Genomic DNA, 20795 nt, shown 5'->3' with positions numbered 1-20795 from the left:
TGGGTTGTCAAGGGGAAGCTTATTCACCCTGGCTACGAGGTATTCTGCAAGATGGTGACCCTGCCAAGCATGGGCTATGCTGGTCAGTTGTCTCGCAACACTTTCCTGGCTCAGTTTGGGGCTGCTGTTCCAGGGCTCAGAATCCTCCAAGGAGAAGAAAATCAGGAACGGCAAATAAACAGGCCAAAGAGAAGCAGCAGAAGAAACAAGAGTCTAGCACAAGGCTCATGATGTCCAGGGTGGACATGGAAGAGGTAAGGAATCCTGTTGCCCGGGTCAGGTGAGTGCTCACTGGTTATCTAACGAGGTTTCCAACTGAGACCGAATAAAAGGCACACTAGCGCTTCTGTCTGCCTTGGGTTGAGAAGGAAAGGGAGAAATAGAGCCAAGAGGTTGAGTGTGGCTTCAGTGAACACTGAGAAGACTTCCGACAGCCTCTCCACTCTTCTAGTCTATTGTTTATTGTTGCCTTTGGGTTCCTAGGCTTTGGTGGATCTGCAGCTACACACAGAAGCCCAGGTTCGGATGGTGCAGAGCTGGAAAGAGCTGGCTGACTTCGCCTGTGCATTTACAAAGGCTGTGGCTGAAGCTCCCTTCAAGTGAGTGACCTGGCTAGCCTCCCCACCTCCACCCTCTGCCCACACCAGGTCATGCTTTTTCCCTTGGTTCTTGCAGCCAGAGAAAATATGCCTTTCTCCTAAACTGCCACCAGCCCAGTGTCTGTTTTTAGGCAGAAGCCTACTTAAGCTGGAGATTCTTGGCAAAAGCCTCAAATCTAGGGAGCTGGAGAGATGGCTTAGAGCTTAAGAACACTTGCTGCTCTTGTACAGGACCCAGACTGTTCCCAGCATCCACATGGCAGCTCACAACTGTCTGTAAGTCAAGTTCCAAGGGATCTAACACCCTCTTCTGGCCTGTGAGGACACCAGGCAAGTGATACACATATACATGGAGGCAAATACTCATACATGAAATAAAGACCTCAATTCCAGCCCTTTATAAAAATACTCTCTTCAACTTAGATATAAGTCTATTGTATAAGTTGATGCTGGATTACTAGGATTCATTCAGGTCAGATTTTGAGTGATCCTAGTCAGAACTGAAAACTCAGGGACCTCAGAGACAGCCCTGTCCAGGTGCTTTATTTTACATTGAGGGAACTGAGAACTAATTGAGTCATCTAAGCCCCCAGCAAGTGAGAATCAGGAACAGGATTTCAAATTGCCCAATTCTCAGTCCCCTGTGCCTCAACATCAGGGAAAAAACCACAATACCTTCTCTAGTGAAAAGGACTAGATGCAGGCAGGGGATGTTTTTTAATCTTTCTGCATGTGTATATGTGTGTATGTACGTGTATGAGAGTGTGAGCAATAACCTCAGGTACAGGCCCTTACTGGAAATGCAGGAACTCCTTTGCCACTGCATATGTAGGGACAGCTGGCCTGTGACTCCAGGGTTGTCTCCATATCCCATAACCCCTCTGTAGGTCTGGGGTTCCAGACGCAGCAAGCAATTTACCCACTCACTCATGCCCTGAGGCCCCAGATGCGATTTTCTTTTCTTTTTATGTATATGGAGGTTTTTCCTGCATGTGTGCATGACATGTGTGCAGTGCCCAAGGACGGCAGAAGGGGGTGGTAGGGAGCTGCCATGCGTGCTGGGAGAGCAGTAGGGGCTCTTAACTGCTGAGCCATCATCCTCAGCCCCACCCCACCCCACCCCCCAACTCAATGCAATTTTTAAGGGAACCTTCAACCAACACTGTGCTTGAGAACAAAGGGAGACTCAGACTGGCCTGATGTAACACTGAGTCTACCTCCCGGTCACTGGAGAACTTTTCAGTCCACAGTCGAGGGACAAATAAGTAGGAGAGGAACTTAGGTTCCCAATGGTGCTCCTGCAGGAAGCTCCGGGATCAAACCAGCTTTTCCTTCTGCCTGGAGAAAGACTGGGCTGGAGGGACGAGAGTGGACCCAGCTGGTAGGGGACTCGCGCTCGTCTGGAGGAGGCAGATCCAGCAGCTGAACCGAGTCAGTTTGGAAATGGCCAGTGCCGTTGTGGACGCCTATCCTTCACCACAGCTCCTGGTGCAGGTATACCGCTATGGGTGGCCTGGGGGAGGCTTTGCTGAGGGGCCAAGAATGTCGGTCAGCAGTGTGGGTTGTCTGGCCTGAGAAGACAGGTTCCCTGCCTCAGACTGACCCGACTACCCTCCTGTCCTGGCTCTTGAACCAAGGGATGGCCATGGATGGGTGGTATGGGACTAAGGGGTCATTTACCACTTCCAGGCATATCAGCGGTGTTTTTCCGAGCAAGAATGCCAGAATTTGCTGGCTGACATACAGGTACGCCGTGGAGAAGGTGTGACAGCCACCTCCCGCCGTGTTGGGCCAGAACTGTCCAGGCGGATCTACCTTCAGATGACCACACTGCAACCAGATCTCATCTTAGACCGTGTTGACTGACACCCCTCAGCAACAGGCTGGGTTTCCCCAACCAACAGAGGGGCCAGAAGTACGCCCTGGGTACAGTTAGGGATTGAGTCTCCTTGTGGGAACGGAGAAGGCTGAGACACTTGAATCTACCTCCACCAGCATTTACGGGTCCTCCCCTGCAAACCAGATGCCATGCATGGACAACCAGCCATCCCACGCTGCCCCAGTCGACCCCCACAACACAGAGGAGAAAGATAGGCAGACCACTCAGACACGGATTTAATCATTGTAGAAATCCAAAGAATAAGCATCAAATCTCGAAGTCAGAGTGAACTCTTGCCTGCGGGTTGGCTTGACTAGGCTCAGCCACTGAGCTGCCTCAACCAGCCAGGGAACTGTGACTCGGCTGACTTCTGTTTTCATGATGTCACCTTGTGTGGTATGTACTTTATCAATAAAGCATTTGTACCAATGGCTCTGGAGCTTGGAGGAAGACTAAAGGAATGTGTAGTGATTCTGAGTAAGATGTGGACCTACACGGCAGAGCTATGGGGGAGGAGAAAACAAAGGCCTTTCTTCCAGTGTCAGGACGGTTGAGTGACAGGCCTATCCGGATGGGCCACGAGGGTGCTCTCTGAACTATGACAGAACTTGGTCCCTTAGGGGAGAGTCAAGGAGCTCGCAATTGGGAGTTTTTAGCAAATAAGCACCGAGACACAGTTGTTTCTGATCTTCATCCAGCTGCTGTGAAGAGACAAGGGGAAGGGGAGCAGAAATGCTTTCGGTAGCAGCAGGAAGGCGGGTGGCGCTGCCCTGGTTTGTGCTAACGTTTATTGTGTATATGTACCACTCTACAGCACCACCCTGTGACTGTTTCCCTTTGGCTCCCACTTTTCTACTGCCTTCCCTTCTGTTACAGGGCCAGATCACCTCTAGACCTGCTTCTTGGAAGTCAAGTTTCTAGGCTGCCTCTGAGGTATTTCACCATAACAAGTGCTAGTGGAGGTGTCCCCAAGCAGCTTTTGCAGAGATCTGCCTCTGCTTCCAGACCACCAGGGAGTTAATGCTCTAAACTGAGGCGGGGAGACTGGCCTACTGCCATTTTGTGGAAGCCATTGAAGTTGAGGCAAAATTCCACAGGAGCTTCCCAGGACCCTGACGTTATAAGATCTACTTGTGGGTGGCAGGCCTTGTCTATTATGAAAGACTCACTCTGGCTAAGACAATTCTAGTGAGAGTTCATTCTCTTGGGCATTATAAAGGAGGCCAAATGACATCAGGGAGAGGAAGAGAACTGGAGTGAGAGGTGGGTCTGCTTTAGACCAGCTAGAACACTGTGGGCAAGTCATGGACAGCTTCCCCTGCTCTGCCTCAAAGTGTTACATTGGACCAATGGCAGTGAAGTCACCTTCACAGCCGGGCATTTTGTACCCTCCTAAAATGTTGAGATGTCTGAGATCTTTCAGGAAACATTACCCCACCCTCCCAGCTTAGGCTAGATTTATCCAAGTATTCCGAGTCCCCAGTAAGACACTGCCCTCCAATCTGTCCTGGTTACCCAGGAAGGAATGAAAGAAAAGGTCTGACATACAAAAGTATAAATGTAGTGACAGCTGACCATTTAGTAGAAAGGAACCTTGCCTTGCACAGCTTGGTGTGACTAGAAAACTTCGGTCTTCTCTCTCCCCAGCCCTAAGCCTATTCCTTTAGGCATGCAGGTGACTCTTCCTCCCCTCTCCATTTCCTCTCATTCCACCAGGGAACCCTGACTAAGGAACAAAGAAGCCCTACAAAGGGGAGGTCTCAAGTACCAATCAGCAGCCATCTGATGATGGCAGGTAGGTCTGACGCTAAAAAGAGGTTGTGTCCAGCAGAACCCAATTCCATAGGAATCCAAGCTCCAAGGCTGGGGGGCAGCGGTGCTGAGGACAAGCTCACTGCTGGGAGTCGGTCTGGAGGACCCACTGGAGGATCTCATGATGGCGCAGGCCCTGGACGGCATTGTCGTAGACGGTGTTCACGCTGTTGCAGAGGGGCTGGTGCTGCAGCCCTGTCATCCGGCATGCAACCAGCCCTCCTGCCACACACATTAGCAGCAAGAGCAGCAACACCTTCAGCACAACCCAGGAGCGTGTGTGTTTCCGGGGTGGTGGCTTGCGAGGACGAGAGCCAGACTTAGATTCTGGAGGAACAAAATAAGTCAGTTTGTAGAAAGCAGCTCTATAATCCATGCAGATCCACTCAAGTCCCGAGCAGATGTTTTAGGACTCCTGCTATTCAGAGCCCAAAATGTAGTCTTCCCCAAGGTCGCTAAGAACTACACACTACATCTGAAGATGGGATTCATCCTGTTGCCTTCTGTAACTCAGTCCCCAGGGTCTTCCATTCTCTTTGGTAACAGGGAGATAGATTGTTTGGGGCCCTCAGGATCACAGGAAGCTCATGGGGGTGTTCAGAAGGGATAGACTGCCATCCACTTAGGGGGATGGGTCCAAACTACTAACATCACAAATGTCACTATTATATGGTATGTGTAAACTATGTATGGTGGCACAGGTCTATAATCCCAGCACTCAGGAGCCTGAAACATCACAAGAAGTTTGAGGATAGTCTGTGCTATGGTGCAACGGTCTCCAAAGGAAAAACTATGCACAAAGTCTGTGGCAAAATAATGCCTATCTCTAAAAAAAGAAAAGCTCGGCCAGTTGTGGTAGCTCATGCCTCTAATCGCAACACTCTGGAGGCTGAAGCAGGAGGATCACAAACTCCAAGCTAACCTAGGCTACACTTCAAGACCTTTTCTCAAAACATAAGCTCAGGAGCCGGGCATGGTAGTGCATGGCTTTAATCCCAGCACTTGGGAGGCAGAGGCAGGCAGATCTCCAGGTTCAAGGCCAGCCTCATCTGCAAAATGAGTTCCAAGACAGCAAGGACTACAGAGAGAAACCCTGTCTCAAACCCCACCCTACCCCCTAAACAAGATAAGCTCAGAGGGTAAAGCATACCACATTACAAATTCGACCACTCCCAATGAGGGACGGTCATGTGCGGCTGCTGTTTGCTAAGATGCACCCTGCCCCATGATCATATATTAATTTCCCTTTTTTGTTTTTGAGATAAGTTCTCACTGTAGCCTAGTCTGGGCTCAAACTTACAACCTTCCTGCCTCTATTTCCCTAGTGTTAAGGTTACGAATATGTGTCAACATGCCCAGCTTCACACATTACATTTATAATGAAAAAATGCTTGAGAATTTTAGGCAGAAAAAGGTGGGGGAATTGGTTTATGTTGGTTTGGAAACGGCCTTACTACATCACTCCAGCTGTCCTGAACTTGACCTGCAGACCAAGCCGGCCTTGAATGTCGAAATCTTCCTGCCTCTACCTCCAAGTGCCACCATGCCCAATTTAGGCAAGAACTGTATGAGTGTTTCTCACTTCTCCTTCCCCTGCTGGCCAACAGGTACAGCCCTATCTTCGGCAGACAGGCAGTAGTGACATTAGGTGACCTGCTCAAGGCAAGGACGAGCAAGCACAGGAGTACAAACCACCATTCCGCCCCTGCTGCGTGCTGTCGACAAAAAGCAAACCTACTTGGGGCCTGATTTGTCTCCTTCTTGGGCTTCTTCTCCTGCTCCCGCTTGGAAGCTTTCTGGGCATCGTATTCCTTCCGCCGACGCTCCTTCTCCTCTGCCTTCTCCCGCTTCCGCAGCTCGCGCTCCTTGGCCTCCTTAGCCTGCTGCTTGGCCTCCCGCTTCTTCTCTGCCTCTACAACACAGTATGAAGAGCGTGACTCCTCTCACACACACAAGCCCAGCAGCTGCCGCCCGAGGGATGAAGTGTGGCTTCGTCCGCTTTTCCCTTATGCCATGGCTCACAGACACGGTGAGAGAATCCAGTTACAGTTAAGTAGCACAGGTCTATAATCCCAGCACTCAGGGTGGGAGATGCGGAAGGGTGTGTGTGGGATTATGAGTTTGAGGGTAGATTGGACTATACCGGGAAAATCTATGAAAAATGTACGCCCAGCACTCAGGAAGCTGAGGCAGAGGATCACCTGGTCCAGGTCACCCTCAGCTACACAGTGAGGTAAAGACCATCCAGGGCCAAGTAAGTTTCCCTTTAAAAATGCAGTTTCTCTCAGGGTTTACTGAGTCTTATTAAGAGACTCCTCCTGGCTACAAGCGAAGAGGGCATCAGATCTCATTACAGATGGTTGTGAGGCACCAGGTGGGTGCTGGGCATTGAACTCAGGACCTCTGGAAGAGCAGCCAGTGCTCTTAACCTCTGAGCCATCTCTCCAACCCCTGATGACCAGAGTTTTACCCCTAGGTCCCATATAGGAGAGAGCAGACTCTCACAAGTTGTCCTCTTACCCCACGTGTGTTCTATGGGCACACACAGTAAATAACTAAATCATCAGAAGGCTGAGGGTGGGGGATCGTAAGCCTCCGGAGAACGACTCCAACAAAAATAACAAAAGTGCACAGAAGGAGAAAGAGCTACAATGGAGGTATTGGTTCTGTGGGTTGAACGTGGACCAGGGAGGAGGATGGTGAGGTGAGCTCATGTCAGGGCTTTAGTCAGTACAATCTTTCTAAAGAGTTACACCAACTTAATTCACAAAGAATCTACTCAACACAACATTTGCTCAGGTTGACTTTACAGCTCATGTGTGCTTACATGAAGCATCCCACTTCCAAATTATTGGTTCTAAAAATGCATTTTCAAATTAGTCATTTAGAAGCCTGAAATACATGTTTCCAAAGTCAGAACACCACAAAATGGTGGCTTAATGCCCTTGTAGGGCTTGAAAGCCTAGAAGATCCATAACGGAGCTGAACAGTAGCCCCACTGGGACAGTGGCTTCCCACCGTTCCTTTCCATGTGAACACTCGGTGTTCCAGCTGGGCACAGAGAATGCCAGGAACAGGCCACACCCAGCTTCTTGGGACCTGGTGCTGGCAAGGAGTGGACATAGCAGGAGTGAGTTGTCTTGCCATGGCAGTCATGCCTGCAGCAAGAACAGTTGTAACTCCTGCCTGGTGAGCTCAGGGACTGCCAGTAGTCAATACTGTCCGCACCCTTTCTCCCACGGCCGCTTGGAAGTCAGCCAGCCAGTCAAGACGAAAATGCAGAGGAAGACAACGGGCAAGTTCTAACGGCCGCAGTGTGTTCTTTCTTTAAAGCTTAGCTTTAGCTTTCTGTGTATAGGTGTTTTGCCTGCATGTATGTCTGTACATCATGTGCACACAATGCCTGTGGAAGCCAGAGGGTGTCAGGTCCCCTGGAACTGAATAACAAATGGTTGTGAGCCACCACAGGGTGCTGGGAATGAAACTCAGTTGTTCTAGAAGGGCAGCCAGTGCTTATAACCACGGAACCAGCTCTCCAGTCTATTTGCTGTCTTTGGAAAAATAACATTTTACGACAGGTATGGTGGGGCAAAACTTTAATCCCAGCATTCCAGAGAGAGAAGCAGGCAGATCTTTTTGAGTTTGAGGTCACCCTGGTCTACATAGTGAGCTCCAGCCAGGGCTACATAATGAGACCCCATAATAAATAAGGACATAATATTTTTTATTAATTCTTTGAGAATTTCATCTAGAATAGTTTGATCATATTCACCCTACTCCTCTTAACTCCTCCCGGACCTGCCTCCACCTGCCTAATCCCCACCCCAACTTCATTTCCTTGTCTGTTGTTGAAGTTGGTTTGGTTTGTAGAGACGGGGTCTCTTCTCTATAGCTCTGGCCATCCTGGAACTTCAGTTAAGTGTGTCTAGGCAAAGGAATGGCTAAGCTGTGGTCTATGTGCTGCCAAAGAAAGTGTGCACATGCTAATTTAACGGCATGCTTGCCTCTGTGTGGAGGAGGAGCCTGGCCTTGGTCACAGTGGACCTGCTGGCCACCTCCCACCTCACTAACTTGGGATGCCACTCTAGGGTCAATGGAAAGCTTGAAGCGCATCGCAGCAGCATCTAACCTGTTTCAAAAAGATCCTGAGCTGAGAGGTAGAAAAAAGATATGTGGAGATGGCACAGTCGTGAAGACAAGCCAGAAGAGCAGGCATGTGGTTCCACGGGACGGTGAAGAGTCACACAGAGGACTAGCTAACAGACCGGGAACAGCAGAAAGCATCACAGACATCTGCCCAACCTCAGGCTTGAAAACTCCAAGGAGTGTCCTCCTAGAGGGAAGGTTTCATACTGGGGCTTTGGAAACAGAGACGGGTCTGCTCTAGTGATTTGTTTTGTTTGTGGGGCTTCACCTGGGTTTTTGTCTCATTGGTTCTTTATTTTGGGTTTTGCCTTCTGAGATGAGGGTCTTGTTTTGCAGTCTAGGCTGTCACTAAATTCAGTGACCTTCCTCCCTCAACCTCCTAAATAGTGACCTTAGAGGTATGTGCCCACACGCCTGGCTCCAGCTATGCTGAAGGGGTCCTTTCACCCTCAGAGGATGGCCACCTCAGAGCAGAGACATGATAAGCAGTTGCTTGTTGACTGTGGAGCACTATAGGGAAGCCTGGATGGAGAAAGGTATCAGGTGACAGGGAGGCCACTATACTGCCTATGCCCCTGCCCCCCTTGAGCACCCTCCTAGAGATCTGTTCTGGAAGCCTAAGACTGCTGGCTGACTAAGGCAGGGAAGATGACTAGGAGGATGGCCACCCACCTCGCTCCACTTCCAGCCGGCGCTGCCGCTCTCGTTCCTGATCTGCTTGCACGGCCTTCATGTGCTGTAACACCTGCAGGAGAGAAGAGGCTCTGAGCTACGCAGATAGCAGTCTTCACAGCTCATGTCTGTTCAGGACTCAAGAAAGAGACTGTTCTGGGCTGGAGAGATGGCTCAGAGGTTAAGAGCAATGGCTACTCTTCCAGAGGTCCTGAGTTCAATTCCCAGCAACCACATGGTGGCTCACAACCATCTGTAATGAGATCTGGTGCCCTCTTAGCAGACATACATGCAGACAGAATACTGTGTACATAATAAATAAATTTTTGAAGAAAAAAAAAAAGAGAGAGAGAAACTGTTCATTTCAGAATCCTAGACCCGAAGGTGGGACAGAACCAATGGAGATAATCCTATCTTTGTATCTTAAATCCTTCATTGCAGAAGAGTCACATGAGTCCAGTTCATAAATAAGACTGTCAGGAAAAAGCTTCCGGTAAAACACAACACCAACTAGAATCTATGAAAAGTTCTGTCATTCACATGACCCTCACAGTTCACATAATTCATCCAGTGGCTCCCTGTTGTCCCCAGGGAGACAGCATTCCTTCACCATGTTCTCCTGACCCCTCTCCTTTGGCTAACACAGGCCCTTAGCCTGTTCCTGTTCACACACTGTGATTCCCTCTGGTTTCTTGTTGGTTTGGGTTTCTTGAGATAAAGTAATGAGCAGTCAGTCTCCCAGGCTAGCCCTGCACTTGTGCAGTCCTGACAGGCATGAGCCAGCACACCAGCTAAGCCACCGGCAGGTGTGCTGTGTGTTCCTAGGCTAGGTGTGACTGTGAAGGCCCTAGACCCACCTGACTGACTGCCGGGCTTTCTATTACAAAAGGAAGAAAATCCAGACAGACTGAGCACACAGCACAAAGTAGCACAGCTGAGATCCGAGCACTGACCCGCTGAGCAGAAGACAGCTCAAGAGAAAGGCCCAAACACTGCCCACTGTAATCAGTACCCAGGGCCCCAAATCCCCAGGTTCAATTCATGGATGACGACCTCTAACTGAAAGAGTCACAAATGTTCTCACTGTGGACACAGAGGAGGAGCCAAAATCCTTTTCTCATTTCTATTTATTTGTTTTTGTAGAGCTTCTACATATTAAACACATGCTCCACTACTGAGCTACCCATCCCCTTCAGTCCTATAATTTTTTTTTCCCTCAAGACAGGGTTTCTCTGTGTAGCCCTGGCTATCCTAGAACTAGCTCTATAGATCAGGTGGCCTTGAACTCACAAAGATTCACCTGCCTCTGCAGTGCTGGGATTACAGGTCTGCCCCACCACCTGGCTTTTGTTTTTGTTTTATTTTGTTAGTCCTGTAATTTTAGAAGCTGGTGTTTCATGGGTGTAACTCAGAGCTCCTAGCAATCTAAACTCTATCATACTGTGTGATCTCAGCAAGTTTTCTGATCTGGAAGCCAAAGGTAACATATGCTTCTCTGGCCTACTGTGGTAACTTGCTCTGGGCACTCAATAAACACTGCTGCTAATCACGTCATTTTTACTGCATGGATAAAGAGGACAAGGAAAACTTGAACTAAAGTAACACAGCAGAAGGACCCTCGGGACAGATCTGAGTACTCCAGCATAACTCAGTTCTTGGAAACCTCAAGCTCACACACACTCATCCCAAGAAGGGTTCCACAGACAGCCTGCAGAACCCTCTCCCTCAGCCTGGTTTGAAGCCACTAACTGCTAACCCAGGACTTGGACCTACCAGCACCTCCCAAGGGAATCCAATTTATGAAAATGGCTACCCAACAAGAACTGCAGGCACTGGAGGCTGGGCGACCACGATGGTGAGGAGAGCCCAAGAGTCCAAAGCTCCGGTCCCACTCCAAACTGGATACTAACTAAGCAAGTGTGCGGCCAGCTCTGACATGTACGTTCTTACCCTGGCTCAAGGTCCCGTCAGAAACGATCTGAAAACACAGGCAGCTCAGAAATGAAAGAGACTCCCCTAAAGGAAGTTCCTAGGGGCAGATGCTGTTCTAGAAACTTCCGACCTTCTTTTGACTCCCCAAGCCACTCCTCTAAAACACCTGAAGGGGCTGCAGCCCGGGGCAGCCATGCCAGTCCTGCCAAGGACCGTGGCTTTAGTTACCATCCACAATGCACTGCACTACCTGGAGCATGTCTGGAAGAAATGTGTGAGCAGAGGGGCCTCCACACTAAATGCAAACTACTTCTATGGTCATAAGCTATGAAATATCAATGGGTATCAATCAGACTGGCTTCAAACACACTACATAGCCAAGAATGAGTTTGAATTACTGATCCTCCTGCCTTATCACAAGTGCTGGGATTATGGCCTTGCACCACCATACTCGGTTTTATGCTGCCCTAGAGATCTCAGACTCAGAGCTTCATGCACACAAGACAAGCACCCTACCACAGTCCCCTCTGGATGATCAATTCCATACTATCTGACATTATCTGCTGCATGGAGAGATGAATGGTGCATGTACACTGAGATTTCACAGGTCAGAAAAAAGGGAAACAGCCACTTCCCAGGTCATAAAGACTGTAAGACACGTGTGTAAAGCATGTAGGGCAGAGAAGCAGTGGCCATTATGAGTCTCCAGAACTGAGATTGCTCATTAACACCAAGTTTTCACAACAGGATTCACGGACCATGTGAGCGTTGGCTTCCTATGTTGCCTTGCCTGGTTGTTACCTTTCAGCTTGGTTTCTTGTAACAATGATGGTGAGATTATATAAACCCTGAGTAGATGGGGGTGGGGCTGGAGGGGGGAAGGCCATTGCTTTTGAGGCTCACAGAGGAGACCCCTCCCATACATTTAGCTTATATTAACTGAAATACAGCTAAGTCTATCTTGTTCCCACAGTACCCAGACATAGTAAGCCCTTTGGTGCTCAGCTGAAATGGTGTTTCACTGCCAGAGTGAGCATTATTGAGGGCACAGTGCTGCTCTCAATGAGCAAGGTAAGGGATCATCAAGGAAACTGGGCACCGGGAAGGTCTGTCTTGCACAAATGTCTCTGGTTCCTCACTCTCTTGTCAGGACATGAGCTATAAACTTCTACACCACCTTAACCCCCTTTTCAAAAGATCTAAAGCTGGGCATGGTGGCGCACACCTTTAATCCCAGCACTCAGGAGGCAGAGGCAGGCGGATCTCTGAGGTCAAGGCCAGCGTGGGTGCTGGAAGTCAAACCCGAGTGTTCTGCAAGAAGAGCATGTGCTCTCCTCCACCGCTCGGCCGTCTCCGTCCTCCCTCCTGCCTCTTAACCCTTTCAAAGGTTTATAACTGTGTGAGGGGAGGGGGAGGTGTGCATGTGGAGGCGAGAGGCCAACTCGGGAGTCAGTTCTTGCCCTCCACCACTGGGTCCTGGGGATGGGACTCAGGTCATCGGACTCGACACTGAGTGCCTTTACCCATCGGCCCACCTTGCTGGCCTTCAATCCTAACTTCTTTATTGGCCAAATCGCTGCCTCAGAAAAGTCATAGCTTTAACCCTACTAAAGCCAGGGCACAGGACTCTGTCCTAGTAAAACACTGCTGAAGCCGAGAGATGGTTTAGGTAGTGGAAAGGCTGCCCTGTAAGCACGTGGACCTGGGTTTGACCCCCAGCACTCAGTGAGGACACCGGGTTTGGTGGCACACACCTGTAATCCCAGTGCACCGAGGTGGGAACAAGAGGGTCTCTGCATCTCACTGGACAGCCAATCTCGCCTAATGGGTCAAGGACAGCCCCTTTCTCAAGATGTGAACAGCATTCCTGAGGATGTAACCAATGTCGTCCTCTGGCCGCCACACACAAATGCATAGATTTAAAACCTAGTAAATAAAGAGGCTGGCGAGATGACTCAGCAGTTAAGAGCACTACCTGCTCTTGCAGAGGAGCTGGGTTCAGCATCTAATTCAGGCGTCTTACAACTGGTTTTAAGTCCAATGCAACACCTTTTGCTGGCTCTTCCGGCACCAGGGCTGCATGTGCTGCATATACATGCAGGCAAAACACATACACACATAAAACAAAAATAAACTCTTGAAAAAAAAGATAACATTTAAAAACTAAGCTAATAACTAAAGCAACTGTCAACACAATGCCAGACTGGAGCCGAATGGTTTCTGAAGAAACAAAGTATGCAGTGGAGAAAATGGCCCCACTACTTGTAAAATAATGCACCAGGGCTCAGCAGTTAGGAGCTTCTGCTGCTCTTGCAGGAGCTGGGCTCAGTTCCCAGCATCCATATCAGGCAGCTCACAAGTGCTTGTAACTCTGGGTCCAACGCCCTCTCTTACATGGCCTATGTGAGCACCTGCAAGTATATGGTACACATAAACTCATGCAGGCACATACCTAAAGCTTTTGAAATAATAATAAACACTAAGTAACTGCAGCAACACAGACTCTCCCTGGCAGACTCGTCTCACCGAGCCCTGGTGCTTTAATGACACGGAGCTGCTGGTACCCCGGGAGGATAAACAGAAGAGGGAGAGGCAAGTCCCCGGGGAATGGGAGCAAGCCCCCGGGAGCGTCACACCTACCTTGTTTGCACACTGCTTACACTGCTTCTCATCCAAGCAATCTCCTGCCACCTTGGCCAGGACAGGATCCAGGGGGTTGTCTTTCAGATCCAGCCACTTCAGGTTCTACAGAGACAGGAAGAGGCTGGCTAAGCCTGAGTTCACAAAAACTCCCTCAAAGTGGAACAAAAGGAGCTAGAAGAAAACTAAGAGAACAGCCAGCTGAGGCAGGGCCAACCAGGTGGCATTTCTGGTCCCCTCTTCTGCTCAGGGTCATGCTCCCATAGGCCCTGAGCCCTTGACCACACTTGGCTGGGCAACCCTGGTGCATATTACCTTGAGCTGAGCAAAGCTGACAGGCAGGGTGACCAGCCTGTTGTTGAGGAGATCCAAATGCTGAAGGTTGACCAGGCGACCAAAGTCTGCGGGCAGTTGCTGCAGTTTGTTCTTGCTGAGGTCCAGCTTCACCAGATGTGTGAGGCCACAGAAATCCGACTAGGACCCAGAGAAAGAAGACTTAGGCCCAGGGCTCACACACTTTGGTATAAAGGTGTAGGAACTCGCAAGTCAAGAGTATCTCTGTGTAAATCCCAACGTCTACCAGCTCCTTCTCTTCAGATGACAGTGGAAAGACCACATACTATTACAGTAATTACCTAGACAAGCTTGGAAGACAGCATAGCACAAAATCTGCATTAGAAATGCATATAACCCACTCAGGAAGCAGAGGCAGGAGGATCTCTGTGAGTCTGAGGCCAGTCTGGTCTACAGAGTGAGTTCCAGGACAGCCAGGGCTGTTACACAGAAAAGCTCTGTCTCGAAACATTTTCATCTTGTCGAACGAGCTCATCTTCCACCCTGCTGCTGGAGTGACACAGGGCCTTTCCTGTCCCCCCACGGTGCCCTTCTTCATCTTTCATTAGATTTCTCACTGCACATGGTAGTACTCACTTGTCCTCCCAGGTACGCGGGAGGCTGGTACAGTTGGAGCCAGCCTGGGCAGAATAACAAAACCTCATCTCAAACAACAAATGGGACTACAGGATAGCTCAGTGGTGGAGTGCTTGCCCAGCATATGCAGAGCCCAAAGTTCAATTCCTAGCACCACACACACAGAAATGGCATAGCTTATCCATGAGGCCCTGGGTTCAATTCCCTCCCCCAATATCCTTCCAAAAGATAAGAAACATACATATACCTGTTTTTATAAAAACGGCCAGTACTTGAATACTAAGTCTTAGTCTCTGTTTTTTGTGACACCTAGCACAGGTGCTCAGTGAGTATCAGGATAAGTAACTAAATGCCTAGAACCTGCCCTACTCAAACCAGGCTCATTCTTAGCACAGGAAAAAAAATCCCTGACATTAACCTTCGCTAAGCATCCATGTGACAGTGACAATCCAGCTCAGCTAATGAGGCACTGTTCTTGCTCTGTGGGGTCTCATCAACACCAGTGGGCACATGCTGAACACGAGAGAAAAGTCCTTAGGACAGACAACAGAACAGACCCACTGACGAGAGGACTTAAGGGGTGCTGAGTGACTATGGGGCGCAGTGGATAGCAGCTGTGAAGCTGCAAGGAGCTGCTACCCTTCTTTAATTAGATACACAATACTTCCTGGAATAGAAACCATTTTTAATGAGCTGTGGGAAGAAGATGCTGTTGACAACAGGAGAAGCCCAAGAGAACTCTGAGAGGGCTGGCCTAATGAGCCAATGTAGAAACTGCTAACTTCTCAACCCCTCCCCTGAGACTTGAGCCAACAAGAGGCTACCCTGGAATCCAGCAAGGCATGACTGGCCATGGTACAGGGTGCAAGACGCAACACTGACAGCGAGGGACAGCCTGATGACAGAGGAGCACCGCTAGAGGAGGGTGGCCTTGCTCAGGAGAGGAGAGGCTGAAGGAATCCAATGCCCACATGGGTGAAGCAGCAGCTGGGTGTTATTACACCGGTAATCCCAGCACTCAGGAGTCTGAGGCCATCCTGAGGTACACAGAGAAACCCTGTCTCCAGAAAAAAGAGAACCGGAAGAAGTTCTCCAAGAAAAATCAAAGCAAGAAGAATGACGGGGGAAGAGTGGGAAGCATGCATATGAGCAGGATACCATTATTTATGTTTAAAATGTTATGATGACACATTGTTTTCTATGCAAAAAAAGGGGGGAAATTCCAAAAGCATCAAAAGGACTTGATGTACATTGGGTATGTATGCTCCATGACAAGAAAAGCCAATCTCAAGTAACTAGTCCCACCAAACCACAGTCTTTCTTGTTCCTCATCAAACAATGCGTGGCCCCAGCGTGGGAACTCAGGCCTGAAGTCCCAGCTCTTGGGAAGCGAACAGGAGAAGACTGCTCGGGTTTGAAGTCAGGCTGGGCCACACAGTGTCTACAGTCTCAAAACAAAAACAAACCCCAAAACAAGCCAGGCACAGTGGCACACACCTACAGTCCCAACATGCAGGAGGTGGAAGCAGCAAGGTCAGGGGTTTCAAGGCCAGCCTGGGCTACCTAAGACAAGACAAAACAGGATGCAAGGGACGAGGGCTCACGAGGGCTCCCTTTTGCACAGAATACAGAGCAAACAGACACAGTGGTCTCTAGCTCCTTTATGCAAGAGAGGTAAACTACTTTTTTCAAGACTAAAACAAAGCAGTAACAAGATGAGCCCAGCAAGTGACTCCTCGGCAGCATCCTGCTGACTTCACCTTTCCATGCCCTGCCGCGCCCGCGGTTCTAAAGAATGTGCTTCTGAGACAAACCACCCTCTTCCACCGGTCCCCACCAACACCCTCAGATTTAGCTGGATCCTGTCCGCAGACCTACCCTGAAATTGTACATTATGCCACCCTTCACCCCCAGCAACATGAAGAACGTTCAGGGCTCCAAGACTCACTGGTATTTGCCAGTCTTACCGGAAGAGAGCTCAGTTTATTGCAGGACAGATCCAATACGGTGGCCTTTGGGAGTGCAGCCTAGAAAGAGATGAGAAAAACATGACAAACTAACAACTGGAATGATTCCGTGACATCTGCTAGTGAAGCACTTTCCAGAGAATGTTCCCACAATTACAAAGGCCTTAAAAAAAATATAGGGATGGGGGCGGGGTGGCACATGCCTGAAATCCCAGTGTTCAGAAGGCAAGAGGATGTCAAGTCAAAGACTACCCTCGGCATCATAGTGAGACCCTGAGGAGGGAAAGGCATGAAAAGTATAATGTTCTTGGGGATAAGAAGGAAAATGCCAGTCAACTAAGACCTAGGGAAGACCGCAAGAGGAGGGGTCTGACCATAGAATGTCCAAGTTCGGAAAACTGACCCTTAAAAACCCCCAGGGCGCTCGAAAAGTCTTCTCTAATGCCCTGTTATTAGGTTTCAGGGCAGGAACTGGGTCTAATAAAGCTCTACAGTTTGACTTACACATTCATTCAGTCATCAACCCACCAACATGTATGCGTACTGAGTGCCTTCTTTCAGGAGGGCTCCAGCTAGGGAGCACCAGAGTGGGAGCAGGGCCCTCACAGCCTGCCTCTACTTTCCAATGGTGTCCAGGACTAGAGAGGCTCTGCAAAACTGACCCTTTCTTCAAGTGCTATAATGACCACATGCCTGGAGGATGTGGTTTCTGGTCCTAGGGCCAGGCTCAAACAAGTCTGGCCGTCTTCCTAGAGTGGGAAAGGAGTCGAACATTCAGTTAAGGATCCTAGGCCAACCTGAACCGTCCAAATGACCACCTAAAAAAAACTTCTGGATATCACAGAGTGAAAAAACATCAGCTCTATCTATTGACATTTGCTACCTTCCAGGTATTTGACATTATGATTTGAATACTTATAAATGTATGAGATGGGAGCCGTTAACACCATTTTGTAAACGAAGAAATCTAGACATAAAGGTTGGTTGGTTAACTTGCCAAGGACATTCAGTTATTGAGCAATGGAGCTGGGATATGAACTGGGCACGCCATTCAAACCACCATACTACACAGCCACAGTGGAGGAACGACTAGGCCAAATGACAAGGGCAAATGCGGTCCCTTAACGGCAATAAAGAAAGTGTAGGTCATCCAAACTGAGGACAACACGGGACGTTAGGGCTAGGGAGCACGGAGATGGAAACCCACAGAGGGAGGATATAGCTCCATACTGGCAACAAACTAGGTGTGGATGTCCCCGGGACCTTAGACTTCGGGACAGGGGTGGGGGTGCATGAGGGTGGAGGGTAAAGCGCGATTCCCGACAGTTTCAGAGCAGCTGGGATGAGACCTTGCCAGTCTTTCCGAGTGATTTCACTTTCTTCGAGGAGGGTAGCCTCCGGGCTGCGACAGCCAGCTGGGATTGCAGGCTTCTTAGAAAAGCTGGGTTCGGCGCCACACCCAGGTCTATCTGAAGGCCTACTTCCCGGGACCAGGTCATTCATTCATCCTCGAACACATCCAGCCACCGCTCTCGCGGGTTCCCACTTTAAGGCCCAGCAGGAAGCTGGACGTTGTGAGCGCTTCCAAAACGAGGGTAAATTCACTCCTGGCCTCTAAAGAGCCCAGGGGGTCGGGTAGGCAGAGCGTCCCTATCTTCTGGAACTGTGCCAAAGTGACACGTGTACATCGCACTAAGAACACTGGGGCCGACCGCAGCCTCCCCGGAGACCTAGTTTTTACAAGATGGGGAAACTGAGGCTTGGGAGAAGGGCCTGCCCGCGAGGGGCCGGCGTCAGGAGTATAGGTGGGCTCCCGGGGCTCGTGGGGTCGTACTGACCAGCTCCTTGACGGGGACCTCATTCAGGTCGCTGAGGCTCAGGTCCAGCTCATTGCCGTCCAGCTTGTCGCGGAGGTTCCCGCCCTTGCTACCGGCCTTGGTCATGATGACGCCGGCGAAGCGGGTCCCTGCTCCCGGGTTCCGACGGGCAGGAGAGAGGGCTGAGCAGCCGCTCGCGGGCTCGGCGGATTGGCACCCAACGGACCACGACTGCGCCTTAAGCCGCCGCCGCCGCCGCTGCGAGGCCTCCGCCGCCCGTCCGCTCGCCCGCCGCACTCCCAGCCCAGGGCCCTGCTCCCACCGGTGCCGCCGCGACGACGACCACTTCCGTGTCCACGTCACCTTCCGCGACCACTGAGAAGGGCTGGGCCAGAGCGGCCCTAGGGTGCGCCGGCGCGCCCTCTGCCGCTCAGGCTGCTGCACTGCAGCTGCGGGGCGCCGCCTCCGCCCGGAGACGTTGAGTTGCTAGACGTGGCAGTCCAGGGGCGGCTGAAGCAGAGACCAGAGACTGGGCGTTACAGGAGCCGGGTTTGCATGCAAATTTATGAGATCATCCCTTTCCTCTGGGCTAGGAGCCAAATCTGAGTGTGTCCTCCAAAACTTCTAGTATTCTACTATATCTGGTTTCTATAAACTTCCTCTCCTCACTGCTTCAGCCTTTAGCCCCATCTCAGTTCAGTCCCTCGGGCCCATATAGTAGGAGAGAACGGACTCCCCGGAGCTCCATCTTGATCTCCATCCGTATGCCATGGCATGCACATGTGTATGTACACACACATAATAGATAAATATATAATTAAAAACCAAAAAGCAAGCTCCTGTTGAATGAATGAAGTACTTTTACCATGTGTGTGGCGTCTGTGCATGCAATGCATGCTCACATGTGTGGAGCTTACATGCTCACGTGTGCATGTGTGGAGGCCCAAGGTTGACATTGGTTGTTTTTCTTGATCACTCACCCAATATACTGAAGGAGGGTCTCTCACAGAACTCAGAGTTCTCAGGACAGCTAGTCTGGCTAGGCAGTTTGCTCCAGAAGTTTCCTGGCTCCGCTTCCCACATTCTAGGATCAGAAGCTGGAAGCATACCCACCTGATTTGATGTTGGTTTCTGGGGGGAATCCAAGCTTTGGTCCTCAGGCTTGCGTGGCAAATGCCTTCTGCTGACTCGTCTCCTGAGGCCACTTTGTTCATCTTGAACTTGAAAATTTAAACTTACCCCAGGAAGTGGGGGGGGGGGGGGTGTGGGCCGGCGGCACAGGGGTTAGGCTGGCAAAGTACTTACCTAGTATTGCATGAAGCCCTGGGTTGGATTCTCAGCACGACATAAGCCAAACATGCTGTAATATGCTCTGTAATCCCAGCCCTTGGGAAATGGAAGCAGGAGGATCCAAAGTTCAAGATTATCCTCCTCAACATGGGGAATTTGAGGCCAGCCTGGGATACCAGGGCCAGTGAGATGATGCCTCAGTGGGTTGGGGTGCTCCTGCTCAACCCAATAACCTGAGTTTCATCTCTGGATCCCACATGGTAGAGAAAAAGAACTGACTGCCCCAAGTGTTGCGGAATCTTTTTGTACACTGTGAAGATGCGTCACTCTGATTGGCTTAATAAAAACTGAACGGCCAATAGTTAGGCAGGATTTCCAGGCACAGAGGACACTGGGAAGAAGGGTGAAGACACCAGAGACTCACAGTGAGCAGGAAAGCAGGCTGGGAAGTACTTATGTGAGGAAAATGAGCCTCAGAGCAGCACATAGATGAATAGAAATGGGTTAATTTATGTTATAGGAGTTAACTAAAAACAAACCTAAGCTATGAGCCAAGCTTTTATAATTAATAATAAGTCTCTGTGTTGTGTTTGGGAGCTGGCAGACAGACAGAGAAAGACTAGCTATACCCAAGTTGTCCTCTGGCCTCCACATACATGCCATGGCAAAGCATGGCACACACGTAAACACACAGATAAATAAATACATGTAATAAAAATTTAAAACGTTATAATAAAAATAAAAAAATAAAACTTCCCTTGGGGAATCTAAGGATTAACAGAAGTCTGTGCAAGTCCATATTCATTTAACAAAACTTTGATGTTGCACACCCCTCCCATCCCAAGCAAGATGGTGTGCTCAGCACCTGGGAAGCTGAAAAGGACAACGAGGTAAATATAAATTAGCATCGTTATTTTCATGATGGACTTGAGGAGATGAGAGCATTCGTGGAGATCCTGTGCCTAGCTCCTGGAGGAAAATCATCTATCCTCAGCCACACAGATGGACTCTTGCATCCTTTCATCTCAGCCTATTTTTCTCCTACCCCAAAGGAGCTGACAGTCCACACAAATAATAGTTTCTGTTTCATATACAGAAACTGCCATTTAGG

General features: G+C 49.7%; 2 protein-coding genes across 2 annotated transcripts in view; one reads left to right on the top strand and one right to left on the bottom strand.

Annotated features, from left to right (window-relative positions):
* Positions 1-2909, top strand: part of Eme1 (essential meiotic structure-specific endonuclease 1) — an 8602-nt gene extending 5693 nt beyond the window's left edge. The window contains exons 6-9 of the mRNA XM_006971946.4: positions 134-254; positions 484-599; positions 1904-2093; positions 2289-2909. Coding sequence (XP_006972008.1) covers positions 134-254; positions 484-599; positions 1904-2093; positions 2289-2465 — 604 coding nt within the window. The 3' untranslated portion in view covers positions 2466-2909. The remainder of the gene's footprint in view (positions 1-133; positions 255-483; positions 600-1903; positions 2094-2288) is intronic.
* Positions 2697-20795, bottom strand: Lrrc59 (leucine rich repeat containing 59). Its single transcript, XM_006971947.4, has 7 exons — positions 18416-20795; positions 16578-16637; positions 13996-14154; positions 13681-13785; positions 9109-9181; positions 6029-6202; positions 2697-4617 (listed from the first exon to the last, which is right to left on the bottom strand). The coding sequence occupies exons 1-7, from the start codon at positions 18518-18520 to the stop codon at positions 4370-4372; spliced, it is 924 nt and encodes a 307-aa protein (XP_006972009.1). The 5' UTR covers positions 18521-20795; the 3' UTR covers positions 2697-4369.

The sequence above is a fragment of the Peromyscus maniculatus genome, chromosome 8 (genome assembly GCF_049852395.1).
Source record: "Peromyscus maniculatus bairdii isolate BWxNUB_F1_BW_parent chromosome 8, HU_Pman_BW_mat_3.1, whole genome shotgun sequence".
Classification (NCBI taxonomy): Eukaryota; Metazoa; Chordata; class Mammalia; order Rodentia; family Cricetidae; genus Peromyscus; species Peromyscus maniculatus.
The sequence above is the reverse complement of the archived record's forward strand: the minus strand, read 5'-3'. Positions and strand labels throughout refer to the sequence as shown.